Source organism: Lepidochelys kempii, chromosome 13, assembly GCF_965140285.1.
Source record: "Lepidochelys kempii isolate rLepKem1 chromosome 13, rLepKem1.hap1, whole genome shotgun sequence".
Lineage (NCBI taxonomy): Eukaryota > Metazoa > Chordata > Testudines > Cheloniidae > Lepidochelys > Lepidochelys kempii.
Genome location: NC_136392.1, coordinates 2,876,156 through 2,901,849, shown reverse-complemented (window position 1 = coordinate 2,901,849; position 25,694 = coordinate 2,876,156). Strand labels below are relative to the sequence as shown.

The window sequence follows — 25,694 nt, the reverse complement described above, 5'->3', positions numbered from 1 at the left end:
AACACATTCCCAAGATGCACAGCCCACGAGGTAATTTGTCATGAGTGAAGCAGATGACTCTTCGGGTTCAGTGACTGGTAGTTTGTGACCGATTAAATTTTACAAAGTAGCCTGAACAACTTGAGACTACCTAAACTCTCCTACTCAGAGCCATAGGAAACCTGTGAATCTCATTGCACCAGCAAAGCCCCAGCTAGAGTCGTCATGTTTTATGATGAGTAAATCCCAATTTCCCTTAGTTTTAGGATGGTAATGTTTCATTTGCTGGAAATAGAGCTGCTGTACCCCTCATTGCTACAACTGAAGGACACGATTGCTTACCGTGTCCTTCTCTGGTGGATAGAAAGGGATCACTTACCTTGTGCCACTGCAGAAGGGAAGCCTTTACCAGGTTTGAATTTTAATAGGAAGACCCTGAGCCTAAACTCTCTGAGATAGACGCCTACACAGACAGGCTTAGACATCAGAAGAAGGATCCACAGGAAGCAGAGGAACGGATTTCAAAAGAGCTTAATTGCAGGGATGAGTTGGGAAGAGGACAGAGCATCCCAAATGCACACCCCCGCCTTCTCCGGTGGATGCGGAAGTGGGGACACCACTCTAGCAGCCTCGGTGTATAAGCTAAGGAGGATGCTTAATAACACAGCCAAGCTGCCTGCAGCCCAGGAGGGAAGGAAATATTTACAAGGAAAACACACATTTCAGCCAATTTTCCAGTGGAGCCCTGGCTCCTGTCCAGCTGCATGGAAAGTTTGCTTTCATTTACAAGGCATTTTTACTGACGTTGTCTGCTGCGTCCTGCAGCAGGTGGGATCCAAGGAAGAATAGGGATGAGAAGGATCCAATGAGGCAAAAGGGAAGATTCAGAGTGGTTAACTTTCACTCTGAACCAGCCATCCCCAGAACAGGGAAGCCCAGCATAAAACAGGGACATTTGTTAACAATTATAGCTCCAGACTTAGTAATGTATTCAGATTCCTCTACTGGCTGTATATCTATCACCTTCTCTTTTATTGCCTTTTTCTGGAAGTCCGTAGTGGTGGTGAGGGTGGAGATGAGAAGGCAGAAGCAGCTGCAAGGAAAGTTAAATATGCAACACTCTCAGTATTAGAAGCATTGTGAGCAAAGAAGCTAGCAACACACATACACTGCTCCTGGAGACAGGCCGGGCATCCTTAGGATCTCTTTCATTTGTACAACCAGTGTAGAAGGCCCCTGGGCCACATCTCCAGGCACAGGTCAGGAGGCCTTTCCTACCATGTCCCCAACCAGTAAGTGGCTGAGCCTTTCGTACCCTATGTTGGCTATGGACAGAGATTTTACTTTAAGGGTTGGACCATGACTTCATCTGCAAAGGATAGAAGTTCTTGGCACCACATCTTCAGCAAGGAGGTTTTTGGTACCCTGACTCCACAACACAAACCACAGCTCCAGTTACACTGCTTTGCTCATACCCAGCATTCGATGCTCCATGAAACAGCTACAAATAAAGAAAAAAAAGAGGGAAACATCCCCCATGTATCCTTTTACACAAAGCTGCAGGGAGGCCAGGGAGTACACCAGTTGTCTGTCTATCAACCACCTATTCACATGGTATCTAGTCCTGAAATACAGATTTAAGGATCAGAGTCATAGATTATAAAGCTAGAAGGGACCATTGTGATCATCTACTCTGACCTCCAGGATAACACAAGACATAGGATTTCCCGGAATTAATGCTGGTTTGAACTAGAGCAGATCTTTTAGAAAAACATCTAATCTGGATTTAAAAGTTTCCAAGGATGGAGAATCTACCACAACCCTTGGTAAATTGTTAATTGCTCTCACTGTTGAGAATTTGCACTTTATTTCTAGTCTGAATTTGCCTAGCTACAACTTCCAGCACACAGCCCTTGTTGTACCTTTGTCTGCAAGATTGAAGCACCCTCTTACCAATATTTTGTTCCCCAGGTAGTGACTACTGAACTGATGCTATACTTGCCCTGAAGGGAGCCAGACCCATACATGCTGGCTAGCACTCTTATGCTAAGGGATGATCTTTTAGATGCTGTGGCTCCATTTTGTCTTCTGTTGTTCCCAGTCCACTGTGAGTGAGATATCCTGGTTGAGACAGCAGTTACTGCACTCCTCCCAAGGGAGTAAACTAGCATCATAGACTTTTCAGTAACTCGAAAAACAACTGCTGTCCCAAGCTAGCCCAGTTCAGACATTGCAGCTCTCTGAATATAACCAGACACACGCAATCGCTCAATGGTATCGGCTGCAGATTATACAGAGAGGAGATAGGGGCTGCAAAGTCTTCTCTTCCACACAGGCAGCATCAAATCCAGGCCACTATCAGCTGGATTCTGCTGACCTCTGGCGGCTCTCAGGTTAAACAGCAGCTCACTCCAAGCAGTTAGCTCAGGTAAGAGTTTTCTGGTGCAGATTTATTTGTTCTATCATGTTCCTCCAAGCTCTTCCTGGTGACCCAGGCAATCCTCTATCTTTTCCCCCTCTATTATTTCCCATTCACAGTATGAATCCTGTATCAACCCCACCATCATTCTGGATGAGCAGAGCTGGAAATGGTGCTCCTCCCCCCGCCATGAATACTTGTGAATCAGCCAAACGGTTCACTGGCGTGTGATCTGATGGGGACTCCCTCTTACTGTGGCTACCTCTGCAGCGTTACTCTCCAGTGCCAACCCAGGAGTGAAAGACTACAGCACAAGTCCCAACACTGGATCCTCTGCATGGTAGTGCACTATTTTTCCACTAGCCTGGGGGTGTGGCTCTGTTCCAACAGAAATCTCACAAAGACGTGGGGCCAGGTCTGTGCAAGCCCTCCACATAGAAGTGTTTTTTTCACTGTCTGAATTGCTGATGGTGAAGCATGTCTGGATCAAATATCCTTTCTCTGTCAGTGGGTGTATTCTCCATCTCTTTCAGCTTGAGTGATCGGAATGTGGGTCAATCTCCAGACACCAAAAGGAATGAGAGATCTCATTTCTAATCTGGGGGTCTCTCATCTGGGAATCTGCTGCTGTTAGCAACTGCCTGGTAAATGCCACTTAGCTGGCAACGAGATCTGGTTGATTAGCTAATCAATAACACGCTGGCATTGCTATAGCTGTAATTGAATACAGTTGAATACGTAGCAACAGTTGTGGCATTTAGACAAAAGACCTGACTTGAATGCTCTAAAAGGCCAGGTTTATTTTGTTCCATGGGGGACGCAGAGCTATGCTGTGTGAAATGTGTAGTTATATAACAGCTTGTACTCACTTTGTCAAAGAAAATATTTATAACACCTCAGCTGTGATGGCCTTAGGCCTGTGCCAGCTGTGTGATCACAATTATTACCCGTTATAATAACTGGGCTTACAAATTTATCCTAATTGTGAGCTCAACTGTAAGAAGTACTTGAAAGGTCATAAGATGTCACAATAACCTATAACAACAAAAGTTGATGGGAAAAAAATATGAAAGTGAGACAGACTGAATTAGTCCAAACAAAAAGACCTCCTGAAATAACTCATGGACTGTGTGAAGATCATGCTTGGTAAACAAGAAAAGTGGAACCAGAAATCAGTGAACCAAAACTGATGGGTTGGAAAGTAGGTCTAATTAGTGGACAAAATAATGAGATGGGCTATTCCAACCATCATTCCTTTGTGAATCCTTAAAGAAAGAGACTTTGAGGAGAAAAATTGACTACTGAAGTGAGTTCCAACATCATGGCTGCCATGCCCACTGTCTCTTGGGACCCCAGGCCTTCATCATCCTGATTCTGAGAGAGATCCTGACCAGACTGAGCAGAAAGAGGGACCCAAATGCTGATAAATGCAAGTAATGCACATTTGAAAACATAATCCCAACTATACTTATAAAATGATGGGGTCTAAATTAGCTGTTACCACTGAAGAAAGATCTTGGGATCATTGTGGATAGTTCTCTGAAAACATCCACTCAATATGCAGTGGCAGTCAAAAAAAAAAAAACCTAACTGAACGTTGAGAATCATCAGCAAAGGGATAGATACGAAGACAGAAAATATCATATTGCCTCTATACAAATCTATGATATGCCCACATCTTGAATACTGTGTGTAGATTTGGTTTCCCCACATCTCAAAAAAGATATACTGGAATTGAAAAAGGTTCAGAAAAGGGCAACAAAAATTAGGGGTATGGAACAGCTTCTGTATGAGGAGAGATTAATAAGATTGGGACTTTTCAGCTTGGAAAAGAGGCAACTGGGAGGGTATGATAGAGATCTATAAAATCATGAACCGTGTGGAGAAAGTAAATAAGGAAGTGTTATTTATCCCTTCACAGAACACAAGAACTAGGGGTCACCAAATGAAATTAATAGGCAGCAGGTTTAAAATGAACAAAAGGAAGTATTTCTTCACACAGCGCACAGTCAACCTGTGGAACTTGTTGCCAGAGGAGGTTGCGAAGGCCAGGACTAGAACAGGGTTCAAAAAAAGAACTAGACAAATTCATTGAGCATAGGTCCATCAGTGGGTATTAGCCAGGATGGGCAGGGATGGTGTCCCTAACCTCTGTTTGCCAGAAGCTGGGGATGGGCGACAGGGGATGGATCACTTGATGATTCCCTGTTCTGTTCCTTCCCTCTGAAGCACCTGGCATTGGCCACAGTTGGGAGACAGGCTTCTGGACTAGATGGAGCCTTGGTCTGACCCAGTGTGGCCATTTTAATGTTCGAATGACATTGCCACCTCCACCGGCTCCAGCTGAATCCCAAACACACCCTGGGATGAAGTGGGAACAGATATTAACAGCAGCAGCAATTATCTTCTCTTTCCCCCAAAGGACAGTTCTTACCATCTTTGATTCCATCTAAGAGACTGTCGGACAAAGGGTTTTTTCCTTCTAAACACCCTCTCTAGCTACAGGGAAAGGGAACAAAGGATGTTGGTAAAATGAAAGCCTTGTTTCATACTTTATATTTTAAATGCTTTGACTGTTGTGTTCTCCTTTTTTATCTTTAAGAAAAGGTTAAAAGGATTTTTACTGGTGTGTTTGCCATGGCACTAAGCAACCCGAGGTCTCTGTATATGAAAACCTGGACCTTGCTAAACACTGTTTAGTGTTGGACAATGACCAGATTATGTTAACACCTTCAGCCCATATGTTCATCTAAATTAATACAAGAGACCTGCCTCACAAGCCAGCCCGGTAATAAAAGCACACAAGTCCTAATCCACAGTCAAGTCTATCTAGTACCCATGGAGGCCTGCTAAATGGGGTGTTGCACAGACTAGTGTGTGTGTGTTGCACTAGCAGGTTGGGGGAATGACTGGGAATGCAGCTCATCCTGGCTGGTGAACCAGTATAGTGCACAGGGCTTCCAAAACTCATTAGATACTGTGACAAAGCTCTGTCCTTGCCTCCGTGGGTCCCACGTTTCCTGGCGGATTTCACTAGCCTCAGAGGCTCACTGTGACCCTCCACGTAACCCTTCTCTCTCTCCACAATCTACTGAGCCATTTTCATCATAAGCCAGCAAGGGAGGTGAAGAGAAGTTATCCTTCCTTGCACAGTCTCTGTTGTCTCCCAGTCTCAGTGATTAATCAGGGGGCAAAAGGGGGGGGGGGGAGAAGAGCCCAGGCCCACCATCTACTCCAGGCTCCAGCCCAGGGACCCTAATAGTATCAGCTATGGTAGCTGACCTTTTACAAACATGACATGTACAATTCCCTGGGCTACTTCCCCCACAGCAGCCCTCACTTCCTCAAGCTCCACTTCACCCTTACCTCAGGGCCTCCTTCCTTGTGCCTGATATGGTGTGTACTACTCAGCCTCTCCAACAGCACAACTTCCTCCTACAGCTCCTGATATGCACTCCCACCTGACTGGCTGGGAGGCTTTTAGTCAGCCAGCCCCTGATTGGCTTCAGGTGTCCCAGTCAACATAGCCTTCTCCCTGCCTTCTGGAAAGTTCTTAATTGGCTCCAGGTGTCTTAATTGACCTGGAGTAGCTGCCATTTCACTTATCCCAGTACCAGGGATTTGTTTAGCCTGGAGCTAATATATCTCCCACTACTTTTCTATAGCCATCTGGCCTTGCCCCATCACAATACCTACTAGTCAAGGGGCTAAGACAACTAGCCCGGGGTAAGTACAAAAGACGGGAAAAGGGGCTACACTGCTGAGGCTCAGGGTGAAACCATCTCCCCTGCTAGGAGTTCTGCCAAGATCCTCTTGGTGCTGCTTGGGGGCTCTGTCAGCCTGGGGTTAGCAGGAGGTTGATTAGTTAAAAGCTGTTGGATGGGAGAATGGGGCTCTGCTTCTTCCCTCCTGGCAAGAACGTCTTTGTGGCCCTGTGGCAAGGGATCCCCTACTCTACCCTGCAGGGGACAAAGGTCACAGGCTCAAGGATGGAGGGCGGGTCCCAGCTTGGGGGAGAAGAGAGGGGCCTGGGAATGGGGGCCCAGGCCAGGGATGGAGCAGGCCATAGGAGAGAGGATGGGGCCTGGGGATAGGGCTTAAGGGTGGGACAGGCCTGGCCCATGGGTGGGTAGGGTTGCCAACCCTCCAGGATTGTCCTGGAGTCTCCAGGAATTGAAGATTATGTCTTGTGAGGAAACCTCCAGGAATATGTCCAGCTAAAATTTGCCACTCTCGAGTAGGGGGTCGTGGCCTGGGGGGAGGACATGGGCCTGGAGGTGGGGCCCAGGCCAGGAGCAGGGAGGACGGGGTCTGGGGATCTAGGGAGGGGCAGGGCCAGGGGTGGGGGTCCCGGCCAGGGGGGAGGACGTGGGCCTGGAGGTGGGGCCCAGGCTTGGGGCCCAGGCCAGGAGCAGGGAGGACGGGGTCTGGGGATCTAGGGAGGGGCAGGGCCAGGGGTGGGGGTCCCGGCCAGGGGGGAGGACGTGGGCCTGGAGGTGGGGCCCAGGCTGGAGGGGGGGCCAAGGCCAGGATCAGGGAGGACGGGGGCTGGGGATCTAGGGAGGGGCAGGGCCAGGGGTGGGGGTCCTGGCCAGGGGGGAGGATGTGGGCCTGGAGGTGGGGCCCAGGCTGGAGGGGGGCCAGGCCAGGAGCAGGGAGGACGGGGGCTGGGGATCTAGGGAGGGGCAGGGCTGGGGGTGGGGGTCCTGGCCAGGGGGGAGGTCGTGGGCCTGGAGGGGGGGCCCAGGCTGGAGGGGGCCCAGGCCAGGAGCAGGGAGGACGGGGGCTGGGGATCTAGGGAGGGGCAGGGCCAGGGGTGGGGGTTCCGGCCTGGGGGGAGGATGTGGGCCTGGAGGGGGGGCCCAGGCTGGAGGGGGGGCCCAGGCCAGGAGCAGGGAGGACGGGGGCTGGGGATCTAGGCAGGGTCGGGGGTGGGGGTCCCGGCCTGGGGGGAGGATGTGGGCCTGGAGGGGGGGCCCAGGCTGGGGGCCCAGGCCAGGATCAGGGAGGACGGGGGCTGGGGATCTAGGCAGGGGCAGGGCCGGGGGTGGGGGTCCCGGCCTGGGGGGAGGATGTGGGCCTGGAGGGGGGGCCCAGGCTGGAGGGGGGGCCCAGGCCAGGAGCAGGGAGGACGGGGGCTGGGGATCTAGGCAGGGGCAGGGCCGGGGGTGGGGGTCCCGGCCTGGGGGGAGGATGTGGGCCTGGAGGGGGGGCCCAGGCTGGGGGCCCAGGCCAGGAGCAGGGAGGACGGGGGCTGGGGATCTAGGCAGGGGCAGGGCCGGGGGTGGGGGTCCCGGCCTGGGGGGAGGATGTGGGCCTGGAGGGGGGGCCCAGGCTGGGGGCCCAGGCCAGGAGCAGGGAGGACGGGGGCTGGGGATCTAGGCAGGGGCAGGGCCGGGGGTGGGGGTCCCGGCCTGGGGGGAGGATGGGCCTAGGGCGGGGCGCTGGTCTAGGCCTGGGCCTGTCCCTGGCTCATCCCTGGTTGGTGCAGCCGCAGCTGCGGGTCCCCTTGGTAACGGAGCCGGCTCGGTTGCTAGGGGGCGGGGCCAGGCCGGCGCACGCGCGCGTCTCACTTCCGGCTCTTAAGGGAACGTGTCCCTGTGGCGGCGGGGCGGCCGGGCCGGAAGTGCGGACCGCGTTGGGGGCAGGCGGCGATGGCGGAGCAGGCTACGGCTCCCATGAGCGAAGCGCACAACGTGAGCGGGCCCGGGGAGGCCCCCGCCGCCGGCCCGGCGCGCCCGCCCGCCACCCCCGAGGGCATGGCCCTGGCCTACGGCAGCCTGGTGTTCATGGCGCTGCTGCCCATCTTCTTCGGGGCGCTGCGCTCCGTCACCTGCGCCAAGAGCAAGGTAACCTGCGGGGGGCCCCCGGACCGGACCGGACACCCCCCTTCCCCCCCCCCCGGACCGGACACCCCCCTTCCCCCCCCCCGGACCGGACCGGACACCCCCCTTCCCCCCCCCCCCGGACCGGACCGGACACCCCCCTTCCCCCCCCCCCCGGACCGGACCGGACACCCCCCTTCCCCCCCCCCCCGGACCGGACCGGACCGGACACCCCCCTTCCCCCCCCCCCCGGACCGGACCGGACCGGACACCCCCCTTCCCCCCCCCCCCGGACCGGGCCCCCCCTTGTGGGACTCATCCTCTGCAGCACCCCCTTTGCGCGTCTGGGGCAGCCCCCAGGTACCTCCCGCCCTGCGGGGCCCTGATTCCGCGTATTGCTGCACTGGTTGGACCCCCACCCCCACCCCGCCACAAGGGGCCTGGGAGCCCCCAGTGACAGATCAGCCTTTTGCTGTGGTCCCCACTGCTCCCCTGAGGCACCCAGGCTTGTTCTGATCGCGGACGTTCCCTTCTCGTGCCGTGGAGAGAAAAGTCCTGAGCCGCCTCCAGGGACTGGGACCCACATGTGCACACATGGAGGGGGGGCCCACAGTGTTTTCATTACCCCCCCCCCCCGGGTATTACTGCTCCCTTCCTGGCAAAATATGCTCTCTAGCTACTGGTCCTTCACCCCTGTTTGTGACCCACAGGGTTTTGCTTTCATCCTCTAGTCCTGCCTTCGTTCTCCCCTTCATGAGAGAGGTACCCATAGGGTATCTCTGCCTTCTTGGTTATTGCCCCCTGGGTAGTGCCCCTGCTGGTTCAGGAGGAGTTCCTGTATCCTTGGAAAGCTTCTAAGCCCCATCATCCCTTTTTGAGTAATGTGTCCACCAGAGAGCGTTGATCCTGGGTTCTGTTTCTACCTCTCTGGCCTTCTCCCCAGAAAAACTCCTGCTTCCTTTCACTATCCTCCACAGAGATGCTTTCCCTGTCTGAGAGAATTCTGCTCCCCTTCAGCTTTAGGTTAAATAAACACCTCTCAGAGTGTCTGCCTCACTCCAGGAGACTGCATTGGATAACCTCCCAAGGTCTGTTCCAACCCTGCATTTCTATGATTCTGCGCATTATCCTGTCCCCTTCTTGGGGGGGCGTCTAGTAATGATAGCTCACCTTGGTTTTCACAGTTATATCACATTTTCTTCCCTAATGGCTAGTTTGGGGAGTTTATCATAGCTATGTTGTACAGTGTGCGCTAGATGGAAATAAAGCTGCGGGGTTAACAACAGACCTTGCTGCAGAAAATGAGTGATTCTTTGGGTACTTAGATGCTGTCTTGATCTGGGGACTGTTGTGCAGCAGCCAGCTGTATGCTCTATATGAGTCGTCACTACTTCATATGTTGTTTTGCATAAGTGGTAGCACTAGGGTGCATATCTCTCAGGCAAGATTGCAGGTGTGTTGTGAAAGTTCCTGTGTCTTGATTAGCCAAACAGCTAATGCCAAGTGTGGAGTGCAGTCAGCTGTTTGGTAACCATCACTAGACAGGTTTCAGAGTAGCAGCTGTGTTAGTCTGTATTCGCAAAAAGAAAAGGAGGACTTGTGGCACCTTAGAGACTAACCAATTTATTTGAGCATAAGCTTTCGTGAGCTACAGCTCACTTCATCGGATGCATCCGATGAAGTGAGCTGTAGCTCACGAAAGCTTATGCTCAAATAAATTGGTTAGTCTCTAAGGTGCCACAAGTCCTCCTTTTCTTTTTGCATCACTAGACAGTAGACTGCTAGCCATCATGCTCTGCTGTGTGGTCTCAGTACCACAGCAAAGCTCTTGATCTCATGGAGAGGATGCAGTGTAAGGGAATAAAAGGTCATATCAGGAATTGAGGACCTACATTGAGAGAACCAGACTTTTTTGGGTCAAAACAAGAGACTTCAAGTTACCTAACAGAAGCTTCCAAAATTATTTAAAGGAATTTACAAAATGAATACATCTTTCACACTCGTAAGGGGCTCAGTACAAGGGCGCATCCTAAGAATGTGATGAGTAAAAGGTGGCTGGACAGAACTGTCATTCAGTGGGTAATAAACATATGGCATACACGGATGGGAAAGCTAAATGAAGCCAAAAATATGAATAATGTTGAAACAGTTCCATTGCAAGAATAGCACAGGGAATGCAGAGCCAGCAGTGTCCAACACTGGCCTCTGCTGGGGGAGTAGGAAGAAAGAAATGGGGAGGGAGGTCAGCTCAGAAGGCTTGCTGCTTTCTCCCCAAGGGAAAAAGTAGTAAACTCTGGCAAGTCCTGCTAGGACAAAGGTGGGCAGGTATGTTGCCATATCAGTTTCTGCTTTTAATAAAGGCTCGGCAAGGATGACTGGAAGCCAGCAAGAAACTTATTTCCGTGTGAGCCCAGTGTTGATTAGTTCTGCATGGTCCAGCAAGCTGATAGCACTGCTGGTGCTTCTGGACCTCTTCTCCCCAATGTGTTGATATGGAGAGCAGGTTAATCCACAGATGTGCTCTTCTTCTCTCTCTAGAATGCCTCAGATATGCCAGAGACTATTACCAGTCGGGACGCTGCTCGCTTTCCCATTGTTGCCAGTTGCACCCTCTTTGGACTCTACCTCTTCTTTAAAGTAAGTAAGCCACTTGCATCCTGTGATGTTGGGGGCCATAGAAATGTGTAAATTCCCTTCTTTGCTCGTTGTTTGTTTTTAACCTCTCTACCTTACTGCATTCATGTTTAAATCACATCAAGACTGATCACAGCCTGCAGTGCAGACGTCTCAAAGAGGAGTCTGAAAGACTCTTTTTGGCTTGCTGTATTGTGATCTATAGAATCTGGGTGCACACTATGTTGAAATTGCGGAGGTTTTAAAGATCCTTGCAACGTTGCTAGGCAGTGAGAGACATGAGGGATGGCGTGTCAGCCTATATTCTGAATTATCTGACTTTTATGGCAAGTCTGAGTCTGTGTACAAGTAAGTGCTTATAAAATAAGACCAAAGAGCCAGTGACAATTTTGAGTCGCTTCTCAGACTACTAAGCACATGTGTCCTTCCTTGACACATTGTGGTGCTGGCTCTGAAGTCTGAGATGTACTAACTCAGTAGTTCTCAAAGCCGGTCCGCTGCTTGTTCAGGGAAAGCCCCTGACGGGCCGAACCAGTTAGTTTACCTGCCACATCTGCGGGTTCGGCCGATCGCGGCTCCCAGTGGCTGCGGTTCACCACTCCAGGCCAATGGGGGCTGCAGGAAGGGCGGCCAGCACGTCCCTTGGCCCGCACCTCTTCCTGCAGCCCCCATTTGCGATCGGCCGAACCCGCAGATGCGGCAGGTAAACAAACCGGTCCGGCCCACCAGGGGCTTTCCCTGAACAAATGGCGGACCGGCTTTCCCATTGCCTGCTCAGATCACTTTGGCAATTAGGAGCACATTAAACACCACATGCATTATCCAGCAGTATATGCAGCTCCAGAACCTGGGAAAGCGAAACCGGGCGAGTAGGCGACGTCAGCACGGTGACAAGGGTGGTGAGGACGTGGACACAGACTTCTCTCAAAGCACGGGACCTGGCAACTTGGGGATCATGGTGTTAATGGGGCAGGTTTATGCGGTGGAACGCCGATTCTGGGCTCAGGAAACAAGCACAGACTGGTGGGACCGCATAGTGTTGCAGGTCTGGGATGATTCTTAGTGGCTGTGAAACTTTTGCATGCGTAAGGGCACTTCGTGACTTGCTTTCCCCTGCCCTGAGGCACAAGAATACCAAAATGAGAGCAGCTCTCACAGTTGAGAAGCGAGTGGCAATAGCTCTGTGGAAGCTTGCAACGCCGAACAGCTACCAGTCAGTCGGGAATCAATTTGGAGTGGGCAAATCTGCTGGGGGGCTGATGTGATGCAAGTAGCCAATGCAATCAAAGATCTGCTGATATCAAGGGTAGTGACCCTGGGAAATGTGCAGGTCATAGTGATGGCTTTGCTGCAATGGGATTCCCTAACTGTGGTGGGGCCATAGACGGAACCCATATCCCTGTCTTGGCACCGGACCACCAAGCCGGTGAGTACATAAACCTCAAAGGGTACTTTTCAATCGTGCTGCAAGCACTGGTGAATCACAAGGGACGTTTCACCAACATCAACGTGGGATGGCCAGGAAAGTACATGACGCTCGCATCTTCAGGAACTCTGGTCTGTTTCAAAAGCTGCAGGAAGGGACTTTATTCCCAGACCAGAAAATAACCGTTGGGGATGTTGAAATGCCTATAGTTATCCTTGGGGACCGAGCCTACCCCTTAATGCCGTGGCTCATGAAGCCATACACAGGCAGCCTGGACAGAAGTAGTCAGGATGGTGGTAGAATGTGCATTTGGACGTTTAAAAGCGCGCTGGCGCAGTTTACTGACTCAGACTTCAGCATAACCAATATTCCCACTGTAATTACTGCTTGCTGTGCGCTCCACAATATCTGTGAGAGTAAGGGGGAGACGTTTATGGTGGGTTGGGAGGTTGAGGCAAATCTCCTGGCTGCTGGTTACACACAGCCAGACACCAAGGTGGTTAGAAGAGCACAGGAGGGCGCGGTGTGCATCAGAGAAGCTTTGAAAACCAGTTTCATGACTGGCCAGGCTACGGTGTGAAAGTTCTGTTTGTTTCTCCTTGATGAAACCCCCCGCCCCTTGGTTCACTCTACTTCCCTGTAAGCTAACCACCCTCCTCTCCTCCCTTCAATCACTGCTTGCAGAGGTAATAAAGTCGTTGCTTCACATTCATGCATTCTTTATTCATTCATCACACAAATAGGGGGATAACTACCAAGGTAGCCCAGGAGGGGTGGTGGCAGAGAGAAGCACCAGGAGAGTGGTGGTGGAGGAGGGAAGGACAAGGCCACACAGCACTTTAAAAGTTTAAAACTTATTGAACGCCAACCTTCTGTTGCTTGGGCAATCCTCTGGAGTGGAGTGGCTGGGTGGCAGGAGGCCCCCCCACCGCGTTCTTGGGCGTCTGGGTGAGGAGGCTATGGAACTTGAGGAGGAGGGTGGTTGGTTACACAGGGGCTGTAGCAGTGGTCTGTGCTCCTGCTGCCTTTCCTGCAGCTCAACCATACGCTGGAGCATGTTAGTTTGATCCTCCAGCAGCCTCAGCATTGAGTCCTGCCTCCTCTCATCACGCTGCTGCCACCTTTCAGCTTCAGCCCTCTCTTCAGCCCGCCATTTACTGTCTTCAGCCCGCCACCTCTCCTCCCGGTCATTTTGTGCTTTCCTGCACTCTGACATTGTCTGCCTCCACGCATCGTCTGTGCTCTGTCAGTGTGGGAGGACAGCATGAACTCCGAACACTTCATCGCCAGTGTGTTTTTTTCGCCTTCTAATCTTCACTAGCCTCTGGGAGGGAGAAGATCCTGTGACCTTTGAAACACATGCAGCTGGTGGAGGGGGGAAAAAAGGGACAGTGATACTGAAAAACCCACATTTTATAGAACAATGGGTACACTCTTTCACGGTAAACCTTGCTGTTAACATTACATACATAGCACCTGTGCTTTCGTTCCAAGGTCGCATTTTGCCTCCCCCCACCGCATGGCTAGCCCTTCCACCCTCCCCGTGGCTAACAGCGGGGAACATTTCTGTTCAGCTACAGGCAAACAGCCCAGCAGGAACGGGCACCTCTGAATGTCCCCTTAAGAAAAGCACCCTATTTCAACCAGGTGACCATGAATGATATCACTCTCCTGAGGTTAACACAGAGAGATAAAGAACGGATGTTGTTTGAACCCCAGCAAATATACACTGCAATGCTTTGTTCTACAATGATTCCCGAGTATGTGCTACTGGCCTGGAGCGGTAGTGTCCTACCATGGTGGACAGAATAAGGCTGCCGTCCCCAGAAACCTTTTGCAAAGGCTTTGGGAGTACGTCCAGGAGAGCCGAGAATGCCAGGGCAAATTAATCATTAAACATGCTTGCTTTTAAACCATGTATAGTATTTTAAAAGGTACACTCACCAGAGGTCCCTTCTCTGCCTGGCGGGTCCAGGAGACAGCCTTGGGTGGGTTTGGGGGGTACTGGCCCCAGGTTCAGGGTGAGAAACAGTTCCTGGCTGTCGGAAAAACCGGTTTCTCCGCTTGCTTGCTGTGAGCTATCTACAACTTCATCATCATCTTCCTCATCCCCAAAACCTGCTTCCGTGTTGCCTCCATCTCCATTGAAGGAGTCAAACAACACAGCTGGGGTAGTGGTGGCTGAACCCCCTAAAATGGCATGCAGCTCATCATAGAAGCGGCATGTTTTGGGCTCTGACCCGGAGCAGCCGTTTGGCTCTCTGGTTTTCTGGTAGGCTTGCCTCAGCTCCTTAAGTTTCACGCGGCACTGCTTCGGGTCCCTGTTACGGCCTCTGTCCTTTGTGCCCTGGGAGATTTTGACAAATGTTTTGGCATTTCGAAAACTGGAACGTAGTTCTGATAGCATGGATTCCTCTCCCCATAGAGCGATCAGATCCCGTACCTTCTATTCAGTCCATGCTGGAGCTCTTTTGCGATTCTAGGACTCCATCATGGTCACCTCTGCTGATGAGCTCTGCATGGTCACCTGCAGCTTGGCACGCTGGCCAAACAGGAAATTGAAATTCAAAAGTTTGCGGGGCTTTTCCTGTCTACCTGGCCAGTGCATCTGAGTTGAGAGTGCTGTCCAGAGCGGTCACAATGGAGCACTCTGGGACAGCTCCCAGAGGCCAATACTGTCTAATTGTGTCCATAGTACCCCAAATTCGACCCGGCAAGGCCGATTTCAGTGCTAATCCCCTTGTTGGGGGTGGAGTAAGGAAACCGATTTTAAGAACCCTTTAAGTCGAAAAAAGGGCTTCGTTGTGTGGATGGGTGCAGGGTTAAATTGATTTAACGCTGCTAAATTCGACCTCAACTCCTAGTGTAGACCAAGGCTCTATGAGAATGTTTGTACTAAAGTTGACTTTAAATTATGTAGTTATACCTGTACAAATCCCTTATGTAGCTGCACTTAAGGTAGTAAATTACCAATTTCGACTGAAGTTTAAACTGGCTTAAGCGTGTCTACGTGGTGGGGGTGGGATGTAAAGGTCTAAATAGTTTACAATTTAAAATCAGCTTAGTTAAAGTGGTACAGCCTTTCTTTTATTGAGGAGGCCTTAGTTAAGAATTAATTTCAACTGCAATTCTAATCCTTCAGCATTTACAACTTTCTCATACTTCTCTGCGCTGTAATCTTCCATTCTTGGTCATTAGCCAAGGGGGAATTTATTTTTAGAATACTTGAATGAAATTGGTTCAGATATATTTGAGTTATATGAGCACTGGGGCAGGGGGAATACTTCTCTAAAAATACCATCTGGACAGGGTTCTCACTCCTGGAATAGGGGAGACCACAAGCCAGGATCCCTACTATTTATGGCATCCCCCCATCATCTTTACAAATGCTGCCCATGAAGCATTCTGGTCAGTTCCTTCTTGACTGTGGTCAGAGAAGGTGTTCCCCCTAAGAAATCCAATCTCCTGTGGTGTCAGGATGCTAGCAGGACTCCTCGGGTACCTTTACTGTCCCTTATCTTTTGGTCATGCCAGGGGTGGCTGTGAAGTGTCTCGAGGGAAAGCACTAAACGTGTGCAATGTGAACAAATTAATGTTGCTACGTGAGCCTTCACTTGGACAGGTTTAAAATAGTTACCATGATGTTACTCTGCATTAAGCATTTGTATTTTAATTTCTCTCTATTTTAAGAGACTACAAGAGAAGATCAAAGGCTGCCTGAAGTGCTTCTTGGCAAATTTAGCTAGGTTACAAGTGTGTGTGTGTGAGAGAAAATGAATGCAGGCTATAAGGCTGCACATGCATTTCAGAGGGGTAGGGGTTCTAATAATATCCTCAGATAAACTAGGGTGGAGCATGAGTTTAGGATGCCTTTGGAACTGAAGGGGTAGGGGGAATGCTGCCTTAATTCAGTTTTCATAGAAATGTAGGGCTGGAAGAGACCTCAAGAGGTTATCTAGTCCAGACTCGGTCAACCTCTTTGTCATTTTTTGTATTCAGGCTGTTGCATGAATTTAACAATTTCATGCTCCAATCACATGCTGAATTTTTCTCCAAAGGAGAATTGTGTGGGGGAAAAAACGAGTGCCCTTTCCTGCAATTTTTTGATTAAGCCATTTTGAATGGCTCGCTGTTGCAGGTGGTAGCATAGACCCCGGAGGTGGCCACCTATCCCACATGACCCTTATTATGGGATCGGGGGACTAGTCATTGATTTTAATTCCTTTTTTGTTTTAACCCCGCGGTATGAAATATAATAAATATGTTAAAAGGAAAGGAGAACTTGTGGCACCTTAGAGACTAACCACAAGTCCTCCTTTTCTTATTGCAAATACAGACTAACACGGCTGCTACTCTGAAACCAGTAAATATGTTGAGTTCCCTTAGTCATTCTTAGTCACTTGTCACAACTGTGACCAGAAAGCAGTGACCAGTAACGTGCTAGTTACATCACAGCTGCTTCACATGCAAAGGGGTTCTTGCCTTTTCCGCCATCTGCAAGGTGGGAATTGCTATTATAACCGAATCTCGGTTTTTTGCCTTCCAGATCTTCTCTCAAGAATATATCAACCTGTTGCTGTCTATGTATTTCTTTGTCTTGGGGATCCTAGCCCTGTCTCACACCATCAGGTAAAAAATGGGGGAGGGTACCTCAATATTGTATGGTAAACTCTGTCCTGGTAACTAGGGGAGTGTATAGGGAAGTTCCCTATGGTGTACGTGCACCTAGAAGGGGGCAGATTGGACTTGTTTATTCCCAGAGTGTTGTTACCTTACAGCAGTAGTATACGACCTAGCGCTTTTCATCAGTAGAACTCTAAGCAGTTTACAAAGGAGGGCAGCATCATTATCTCTGACTTACAGACAGGGAAGCTGAGGTATAGAGTGGAGAAGTGACTTGCCCAAGGTCATACAGCAGACCAATGGGTGAGCCAGGTGTAGACCCCGGCTCTCCCAAGCCCCAGGCTCGTGGACAAAGCACTGGGCTATGCAGCCTGCAAAGGAGTTTGGATTTATGCTCTTACTGCACCATAGGTGTGCCTGGCCAGCAAGGCACTGTCCCTCTCCTGAGGAGCTAACAGTGTATGTTGTATTTAAACAGCACAGAGAGCACGTTTTGCTTTGAACAGCAACCGTAAGAGATGGTTCTGAAGTCCTCAGTGGACTTTTATTGACAAAGCTTGTGCCTCAGCAAAACCAGTTGGGAAATTGGTTTACAAAGCACAAACCTCAGTGAAAACTGCAGGCTAAATTCTCATCTGCACTGGGACACAATGTGATACGGTCGGGGAAACAGGTGGAATTGGGCCACCGTTCTGCTCCATCCCTCATGCCTGCGGCTAGTCACATGTCCCAGTGCGAGTTAGAGCAGTCTCAGCGCATTACACCAGCAAGGTTCACTAGAGTATGGTGTACTCCAGCCCACCCCCTCTTGCCCCACACACCAGAGGGGGCAGCTCTGCGAGCTTTGCACCAGCTGAGGATTCCCCCTTTCCAGGGGGAACTGGTCGCCCACTGAAAGCAGTATTTCCGGTCCCTTTGCACCTTAGAGTAGGGTAGGATCTGGCCTTGGATGTTGCAGTCTCATCTGAGCTTTTTCTAGAAAAGTCAAGTTATTGTGGGGGTGGGGAATCAGCTTCCTGTTTCCTGAGCTTTTTGGGAGTGGTGTGGGGAGGGGAAAGATGCCTTCCTTTAGATTACAAGATTTTGAACCCTATCGAGATCCCTCTGACTTCTGATATTGGTTCCACTAGCCTCTGCAAACCCAGGAGGTTGTGGGCTTTAGGGACAGGGATAACTTCCCCAGGCTTTTGGATTATGGTGTTTTGCCTTTTTCTCTTTAGTTGTGCTGACTCAAACTCATTAGCTACTCCCTGAGATGGTGGTGCTGGTGTCAGGCTTCGAATGGGGGTCTCTCCACTGCAAGTCTCTGACCAAGGAGACTTGTGGGATGCTGCAACAAGTTACACTAGAAACTGTTAGGTGGGCTGGGGCATGCAGAGGGCAATCCAGGGTGAGCCGCAGCCTCACGGCTTTAGGAGGTTTGATGGATGGGAAATGAGAACAGTCACTCCTGAGCACGAGCAGAATTGGGATGGGGCTTCTCTCCCTCCAGTGGAGCTGTCCTTTCTCTCTGGCTAATGCTAAGCCAGCCCTGCCATGGGTGACTCTGAAAAGCATTGGAATGCAGCCAATTGCACCAAATTGGCATGCTTCCAAAATATACCCAGCAGTGGTTCCCCTGCAGGCTGCCTCCAATCCCCCTGCCCAAATTGGTTTGAATACTGCCTATAACCCTACTAAGACGGTCTTCTGCCGGTTAGAGCCTAGTGATGGAGTCACAGCCCTGGCTGTGCCACTATTTCAGGAACATTCAGCAAGTCACTTCATTTTTCTGTACTTGAGTTTCCCCATCTGTACAGTGGGGATAGGATAGAGGTGTTGGGACTTAATGTTTGTAATGTGATTTACAGTCATCCTGGAGGTAATAGGGAAGGGCATTGAATTCACAGGTTCTTCTGCAGGATTGACCTCCTCTCCATCTCTATTTCAGCCCTGTCATGAACAAATTCTTCCCAGCTAACTTCCCCAGCAAACAGTACCAGCTTCTCTTCACCCAGGGCTCAGGGGAAAACAAGGAAGGTATGTCCATTTTGCCTGCTTTCCCTTGGGACTTTTTGTTTGTTTCCTGCTTCATGTGCTCTCACTCTCTCAGCTTGTCAATTTTCAACCCTTCATTGAATCAGAATATTTTGGACTCTGCCTCTCATTTCCCACGCCACGCTGCTATGGCCTGCTTGGATGTACCCAGTGCTCTTTAGATACTGTGCATGTGCTGTTAGACACCAAAGCCGAGGTCCTCCCTGCCTGCTGCCTTTTGGTCAGATGGAAGATCCCAGTATCAGGGTGCTGCAGAAATCAAACTGATAAAAATATGAAAAATGAATTCTCTTTATCTAAGGCTTTTAAGTAATCTAGTGCTGTCTCCACTGCTCCTGATCTCCACCCGCTGATGGTCTATGAACAAGTAGAATATGCTTCACCTAGCTGAAAAAGTACTTCCTGCTAATTAACTGTGTGAATGTGAAAGGCGAAAAGGTGGCATCCTCCTGAGACAGCTGTGTGTATACAATCCCAGCGAACCTGAGTTCAGGTTCCTTCCTGGCAGCAAGACAATCTGCCGAGGAAGAGTGGCCTGGTTGAAGGGAAAGGTCCGGATTTTCCAAGTTCAGCTCTGAATGCATGTGGTTACTGCAGAATTGGTCACTTGCATGTGCAGTGTCACTCCGACACTCGTTTGGGAAAGTTGCCACGGTGGTCCTGTGTTGCTCACCTGCCGCACACGCACACACGCACACACACGCGCACACACACACACACGTCTTGTGCAGGCCAGATGGAATCATGCTGTTATGTTTGTTACAGAAATAGTGAATTATGAGTTTGATTCCAAGGACCTTGTGTGCTTGGCCATGAGCAGCGTCGTTGGAGTCTGGTACCTGCTGAGGAAGGTAAGCAAGGGAACAAAGCAGCGGTGGGATATTCAAACTAGGAAGGGGGAGGAACAGCCGCTAGATCAAACTTGGGAGTCTCTTGGTAATCTGCCTGCGAGGAATAGGCAGTTTGTGCCGCTGGCTGTGCTGAGCCAGATTATTTTCCTGTTGTGTTTGGCCCTTAGCACTGGATTGCAAACAATCTCTTTGGACTGGCGTTCTCTCTCAATGGCGTGGAGCTCCTGCATTTGAACAACGTCAGCACTGGCTGCATCCTGCTCGGGGGCCTCTTCATCTACGATGTGTTCTGGGTAAGCAGGCACGGCTCGTGGGCCTTGGCGGAGGAGGAGGAGCAGTGACACACCACCCCTGTTCTGTAGGTTTTCTGGCAGAGGTGTCCATATAGGATGTCCTGCTAATTTTGGGAAAGGAGGGAATACTGGAAACGGGGTGTATGCTTTCTCCTCTGCCCGAAAGCAAGGTGTGGTGGGAGGGGGAAATGACAGGGTGTTTGGCCAAAACTTAGCCCAGCAAATACTCTTCCAAATTATTCACTTAATTCCATAGGGTGGCTCCCGGAGCATGCATCTCTCCAGTGAGAAAAACCGGCTGCATTGCATAATGCATCTGGCACCAGCACTGCTATCTGATTGCTCTAGTATAGCTGGTTTTCTCAGCTGATTATCATGCTGTGCCTACAAGCAATCTCCAGCCAGCCTTCCTGGCTCTGTACAAAGGACTTGTCCTTGCTGCTTGATTTCATGTGTCTCGTTGTAGCTCAGTGAGAATCGTTCACAATTTGGGATCCCAGGTGGTGATTTTACAATAAGGGGAAGATAAATACGTTACTGAACATGCTACAGGTCCCTCTTGTAATGTTGGTATGAAGTTTTGCTAGAATGTTTAAAGATTTTCCTTGGTCCTTGTGGCTGCTTCAAGGCCCAGGCTGCTGGAAAGTCCCTCTGGATACTGTCTTCTCTTTGGCCCTGGCTAGAGTTTCTGGCCTCACTCCTTGGTTATAATAGACATTCTAATAGTGATTGCACCATTCTGTCATGCTCTTGTCTCTCTGTATGCTAACTCTTGGATCTCACTGGCCAGGAACGAGCTGGCCTCTGATTTATAGGTCCACAGTTGGCTTAATCTAAACTGGATGCCATGAAATGACCAGGAATTGAAGAGGCCTGACAAACTCGTGTTTAGTCAGTCCAACAAAAAGGTGCCAATATTTAAAATGGACACATTCCTCCAGATAGTACAATAAAAATAGATGCCCAAAGAGCAAAATACAGTTGTCAGAAGCAGTCGTCACACTTCCTGTTGAATTCAGTCCTGTTTCAAGCTTCCAGACACACACTCTGCATTGTCTGCTAATTGAGGCCGAGTCAGCTGTTTGTACTTTTATTGAATGCCTTCATGTAAATTTAAGCCAATGGCAGGCACCCTCAATTTGGTCGACTTAATGTAGTCTCTCTACACACGCACATCATACGTCGTTTGGAAGCTTATGATGTCTACTTTAGGATGAGGTATGATATGGAGCTGTCAAGTGGTGCTGTTTCCATAGAAACAGGGATAAACAATGACACCATCACATGTTAAAGTGACCACATCGCAATATTTGCATTCACTTCTCTTAGTTTAATGTCTCTCTATATTGTTGTTGTGATGCTTTGAGGTCATAATCTATTGTTAAAAGAAAAGGAGGACTTGTGGCACCTTAGAGACTAACCCATTTATTTGAGCATGAGCTTTCGTGAGCTACAGCTCACTTCATCGGATGCATACCGTGGAAAGTGTAGAAGATATTATATACACACAAAGCATGAAAAAATACCTCCTCCCACCCCACTCTCCTGCTGGTAATAGCTTATCTAAAGTGACCACTCTCCTTACAATGTGTATGATGGAAATGGCCCAACTTGATTATCATACACATTGTAAGGAGAGTGGTCACTTTAGATAAGCTATTACCAGCAGGAGAGTGGGGTGGGAGGAGGTATTTTTTCATGCTTTGTGTGTATATAATATCTTCTACACTTTCCACGGTATGCATCCGATGAAGTGAGCTGTAGCTCACGAAAGCTTATGCTCAGATAAATGGGTTAGTCTCTAAGGTGCCACAAGTCCTCCTGTTCTTTTTGCGGATACAGACTAACACGGCTGCTACTCTGAAACCAATCTATTGTTAGATTTTGTTTTACCCTTGCATAGGTATCATTGAAATGCAATAGTGCTGGTGACGTTTCTAGTCAACCTCTTTATCATCGTTACAATCTCTGAGTGTGTGGGCTGACACAGTCTTGGTTGCCTGGGCATGTACCCAGTTCTGAGCAGGGAAGATTGGTCTGACCACAGATGCAGTTGATTATGCAGCAACCCCTATTGGTACAGGCACAAATAAGTTCTTGTAGAAGCTCAGATGCCAACAGGCCCTTGAAGAATTACAGGAAATAATTCATCATCCACATTTTTCCACCCATGTTGCAAAGGTGATCCACTATCTGGTGTACCTGTGTGCGAGGACATCCAAATCTTTATTTGCCAAGATGCTCTTTTGACATGCTCTTCAAAACTGTCCTCACATGGTGGACGTTTGACTAGTGAGTTGTCCTTTTTGATGGCTAGATTGAGGCACAAGCAATTCAGATCTGTGGGTCTTCTTTTCTTTCTCACTCTGGTCAGACAGCACTGCTACCAACTTCCTTGCTGTAGAAATCCTAGCTTGTCTGTCCTCTCTCCCAGAAGCAGTAAGCTGTCTTTGTTTTAAGAACATTAAGCATAGATTTTTTTTCTCCCAACACCAAATAGGAATGACAGAGTCACATCCTGTTAATGCAGGTACAGCAGGAGGTATGCTGCGGAAGTCAGGAATGAGTGCATCACAAATTGCACGCACAAGTATGAAGGGTAACACTTGTCAGTTGTGCTGGTAATGGAGCGTGTTTCAATCCCCATGTTTATCTCTGTTCCATTTTCGGAAAGTAGTGAATAGCAAGTGCTACTGGAAAAATCTCCAGCCAGGAGGGGTGTTTGTGCTGAGTGTTTTCACGCACACTCGGATATATTTTGAACCATGTGGTCAGAGGGATTTTACAAGTGACTGCTTGCTGGATGCCACGTTTAGGCCTTGTCTACACTACAAAGTTTTGTCCGCAAAAGCTGCCTTTTGCCGACAAAACAGGAGAGGGGTGGCAAAACTCTGCTGTTTTGCCGACCGTATAAAACCACCTCAGCAAGAGGTGTAAAGCTTTTTGCCTCAAAGTTAAAGTGACAAAGCGTCAGTGTAGACGCTGCTGTTTGTTTTGTCAACATAACTGGCTTCCATCTGTATCCCACAATGCCCCCTGTGACAGTTCAGCTCACTGTTTTGATCTCTCCTGCCCTGTAGGCAGGTACCCCTCCTCTTTCAAAGCTCCAGGAAGTATCTGACAGCTCAGCATGCTCTGTTTGGGGAACAAAGGGCAAATCCTTAATGTGGAATGCTCCTGTTCTGCCCTGCACTAGAAACACCGCAGCAGGCAGACTGCTGTTTGGGGGCGGCGGGGGGGGGGGGGGGGGGCTGCCGTGACATTTCTCAGCACGGAGAGCTACAGAGCTGCTCAGGATGGCTCCCAGCAGCTGAGGAGGGTTTGGGAGAACTCAGGGAATCACAGAGCCATAGGCAGGCCAGCAGAGCGGGCTGCTACGGGAAAGACTGCTATGCAGACTCCAAGCAGAGCCAGGGGCTGATGTGGGGGGTGTCCCTCTCCCCCTGCCTCAGGATAGGTCAGTCAGCCTCCTGTCCCCCTGCCCCAGACACACTACTCTCCTTCCCCCCCCCCCCCCACTTCAGTTGAAAAAGCATCCGACAATATACTGAAACATTGCAAACCCTTCCCAAAGCACCCTGCGATCTCTTGCACAGTGGGATAGCTACCCATAGTGCACTGGTCTGTGTCCATGCGAGCGCTGTTAGTGTGGATGCACTCTGCCAACACAAGGAGCTAGTGAGGGCATGCAACTTTGATTTTAATTAAAGTGGCTTAACTTTTGCTGACAAAACTTTGTAGTGTAGACAAGGCCTTTGAAACTTCTTCCATGGAGGCACAGGGCATCCACCAATCATCTGCACTTTCTTGCATCCTTCCTCAGATCCTGTCCAGTGTTGTCTTTCTGCAGTTTTCACGGAGTTACAGTTGTATCAGCAGCCAATTCATTGAAGGTGTGGAATTGGAATGTGCCATCATTTCTATGGCAGCCATGGCACCTCTGATGTACACTGGTTTCTCTTTTGCATGCTCTTAGCTTATTGAGTCTTCCATCTTGAGCTTCCAGTTGATGTCCTAATTCATCTTTGTCTGTTCTTCTCATTGTTGTATCAGCATGGAAGAGGGACATAGGCACAGGTCCTGTTGGGTGACTAAGAACAGTTGCCATTGAAATATCCTCTCTGCACCTTGCTAAGGACAGGGCTCTGCGGAAAACATTTTCCGGACTGGTAGCTGCTGTGATTATCCCTTCCTGGCCAGACGTAAATGTGATAGTCTTGGCCATGTCAGCAAATGTTTTGGTGCCAGATTTCTTGCCTGGGCTGAAGAAGCTCTGGGTCTCATTAGAATCAAGTCACCGTTCATGAATCTGTTGGCTCTTCGCCGACAGCTGCTGTTTTCAGCAGACTCGCGTACATGTGGTGTTGCATGTAGGCCGGTAGCTCTGTGAGTAAGCACCTCTAGATCAGGGGTACTTGCAATAATTTTTTCAGCGCTTCAGAGTGTGGTCACCAACTCTTGCTGGTGGCCACTCAACAGTTTTACCTAAAATACTTAATTAACTTTAGGAAAAACAAATATGCACATGTATATGGCCAAATCATAGTAATTTATTTATGCAGGGTTTTTTTGCAGACTTAATAATAAAAATAGCTTATGTTTGTCTCTTTTCTTTACTGGAGCTAAACCGAATAGAAACACAAATAAGGTGCTTTGCATGTTCTTGTCTTTTATTGTTTTGCTTTTTTGCTGCAAATTTACTAGCTAGCAAGTCTAAAAAATGCTTCTGTGAAAACTGATATTTGTACGTTTGCTGCTGTGAAAAGTGATATTAACAGACTGGTTAGCTGGCTGAGAGGCAGTGAAAACTGATATTAACAAATTATACAAATATCGCTTTTCACAGCAGACTTATTCAGCCCTGGCAAGCCAGGGAACAAATTAAGACTTGGATGGGGAGGTGGATAGGGAGGCACCAGGGGCGAGATGGGGCTGGTGAGCCCAGGGGTGGAGTCCTGCAGCCGAGGGATGGAGCCTACCACTGAGTAGCCAGAGTCCAAAGCCCCACAATCAGAGCCCGTGGCAGGAGCCTGCTGCCTGCCACACCAGGGCTGAAGCCAGAAGCCTGAGCCCCACTATCCTGGGAAGATGGGAAACTCACACTGGCTGGCTGCTCCTCCGGTGTTTGTGGCTCCAAACGGGGGAAGGCCCAATCCCTCCTGGCAGCCCCAGAGGAGGGGCTGCTGCCTTCCTCTCCCCTCCAACCCCCCCCCCCCCCCATCACCACCCAGGAGACTGTGACTGCAAGAAAAGCCCTTGGTGGCCGCATGGAGCCACGATGGCCACATTTGAAAAACACTGCTCTAGATGTGATAGAGGGTCAAGTGGGTTTGTCATATTATTGCTGATATTTATTGGTGGGATAACTCACATGACTGGAGTACTGTCATGGATGGTTATAAACTGTTCAGGAAGGACAGGCAGGGCAGAAAAGGTGGGGGAGTAGCACTGTATGTAAGGGAGCAGTATGACTGCTCAGAGCTCCGGTACGAAACTGTAGAAAAACCTGAGTGTCTCTGGATTAAGTTTAGAAGTGTGTGCAACAAGAGTGATGTAGTGGTGGGAGTCTGCTATAGACCACCGGACCAGGGGGATGAGGTAGATGAG

At 49.7% G+C, this 25,694-nt stretch overlaps 1 protein-coding gene across 2 annotated transcripts in view; it reads left to right on the top strand.

The window, feature by feature from the left end:
• Positions 1-7,971: 7,971 nt before the first annotated feature.
• HM13 (histocompatibility minor 13) overlaps positions 7,972-25,694 on the top strand; it is a 33,880-nt gene continuing 16,157 nt past the window's right edge. The window contains exons 1-6 of one of the 2 annotated variants that reach the window (XM_073308729.2): positions 7,972-8,247; positions 10,762-10,860; positions 16,830-16,912; positions 18,837-18,925; positions 19,709-19,794; positions 19,962-20,087. In XM_073308729.2, the coding sequence (XP_073164830.1) occupies positions 8,053-8,247; positions 10,762-10,860; positions 16,830-16,912; positions 18,837-18,925; positions 19,709-19,794; positions 19,962-20,087 (678 nt within the window). In that variant the 5' untranslated portion in view covers positions 7,972-8,052. The remainder of the gene's footprint in view (positions 8,248-10,761; positions 10,861-16,829; positions 16,913-18,836; positions 18,926-19,708; positions 19,795-19,961; positions 20,088-25,694) is intronic. The other variant, XM_073308730.2, reaches the window with a different exon arrangement.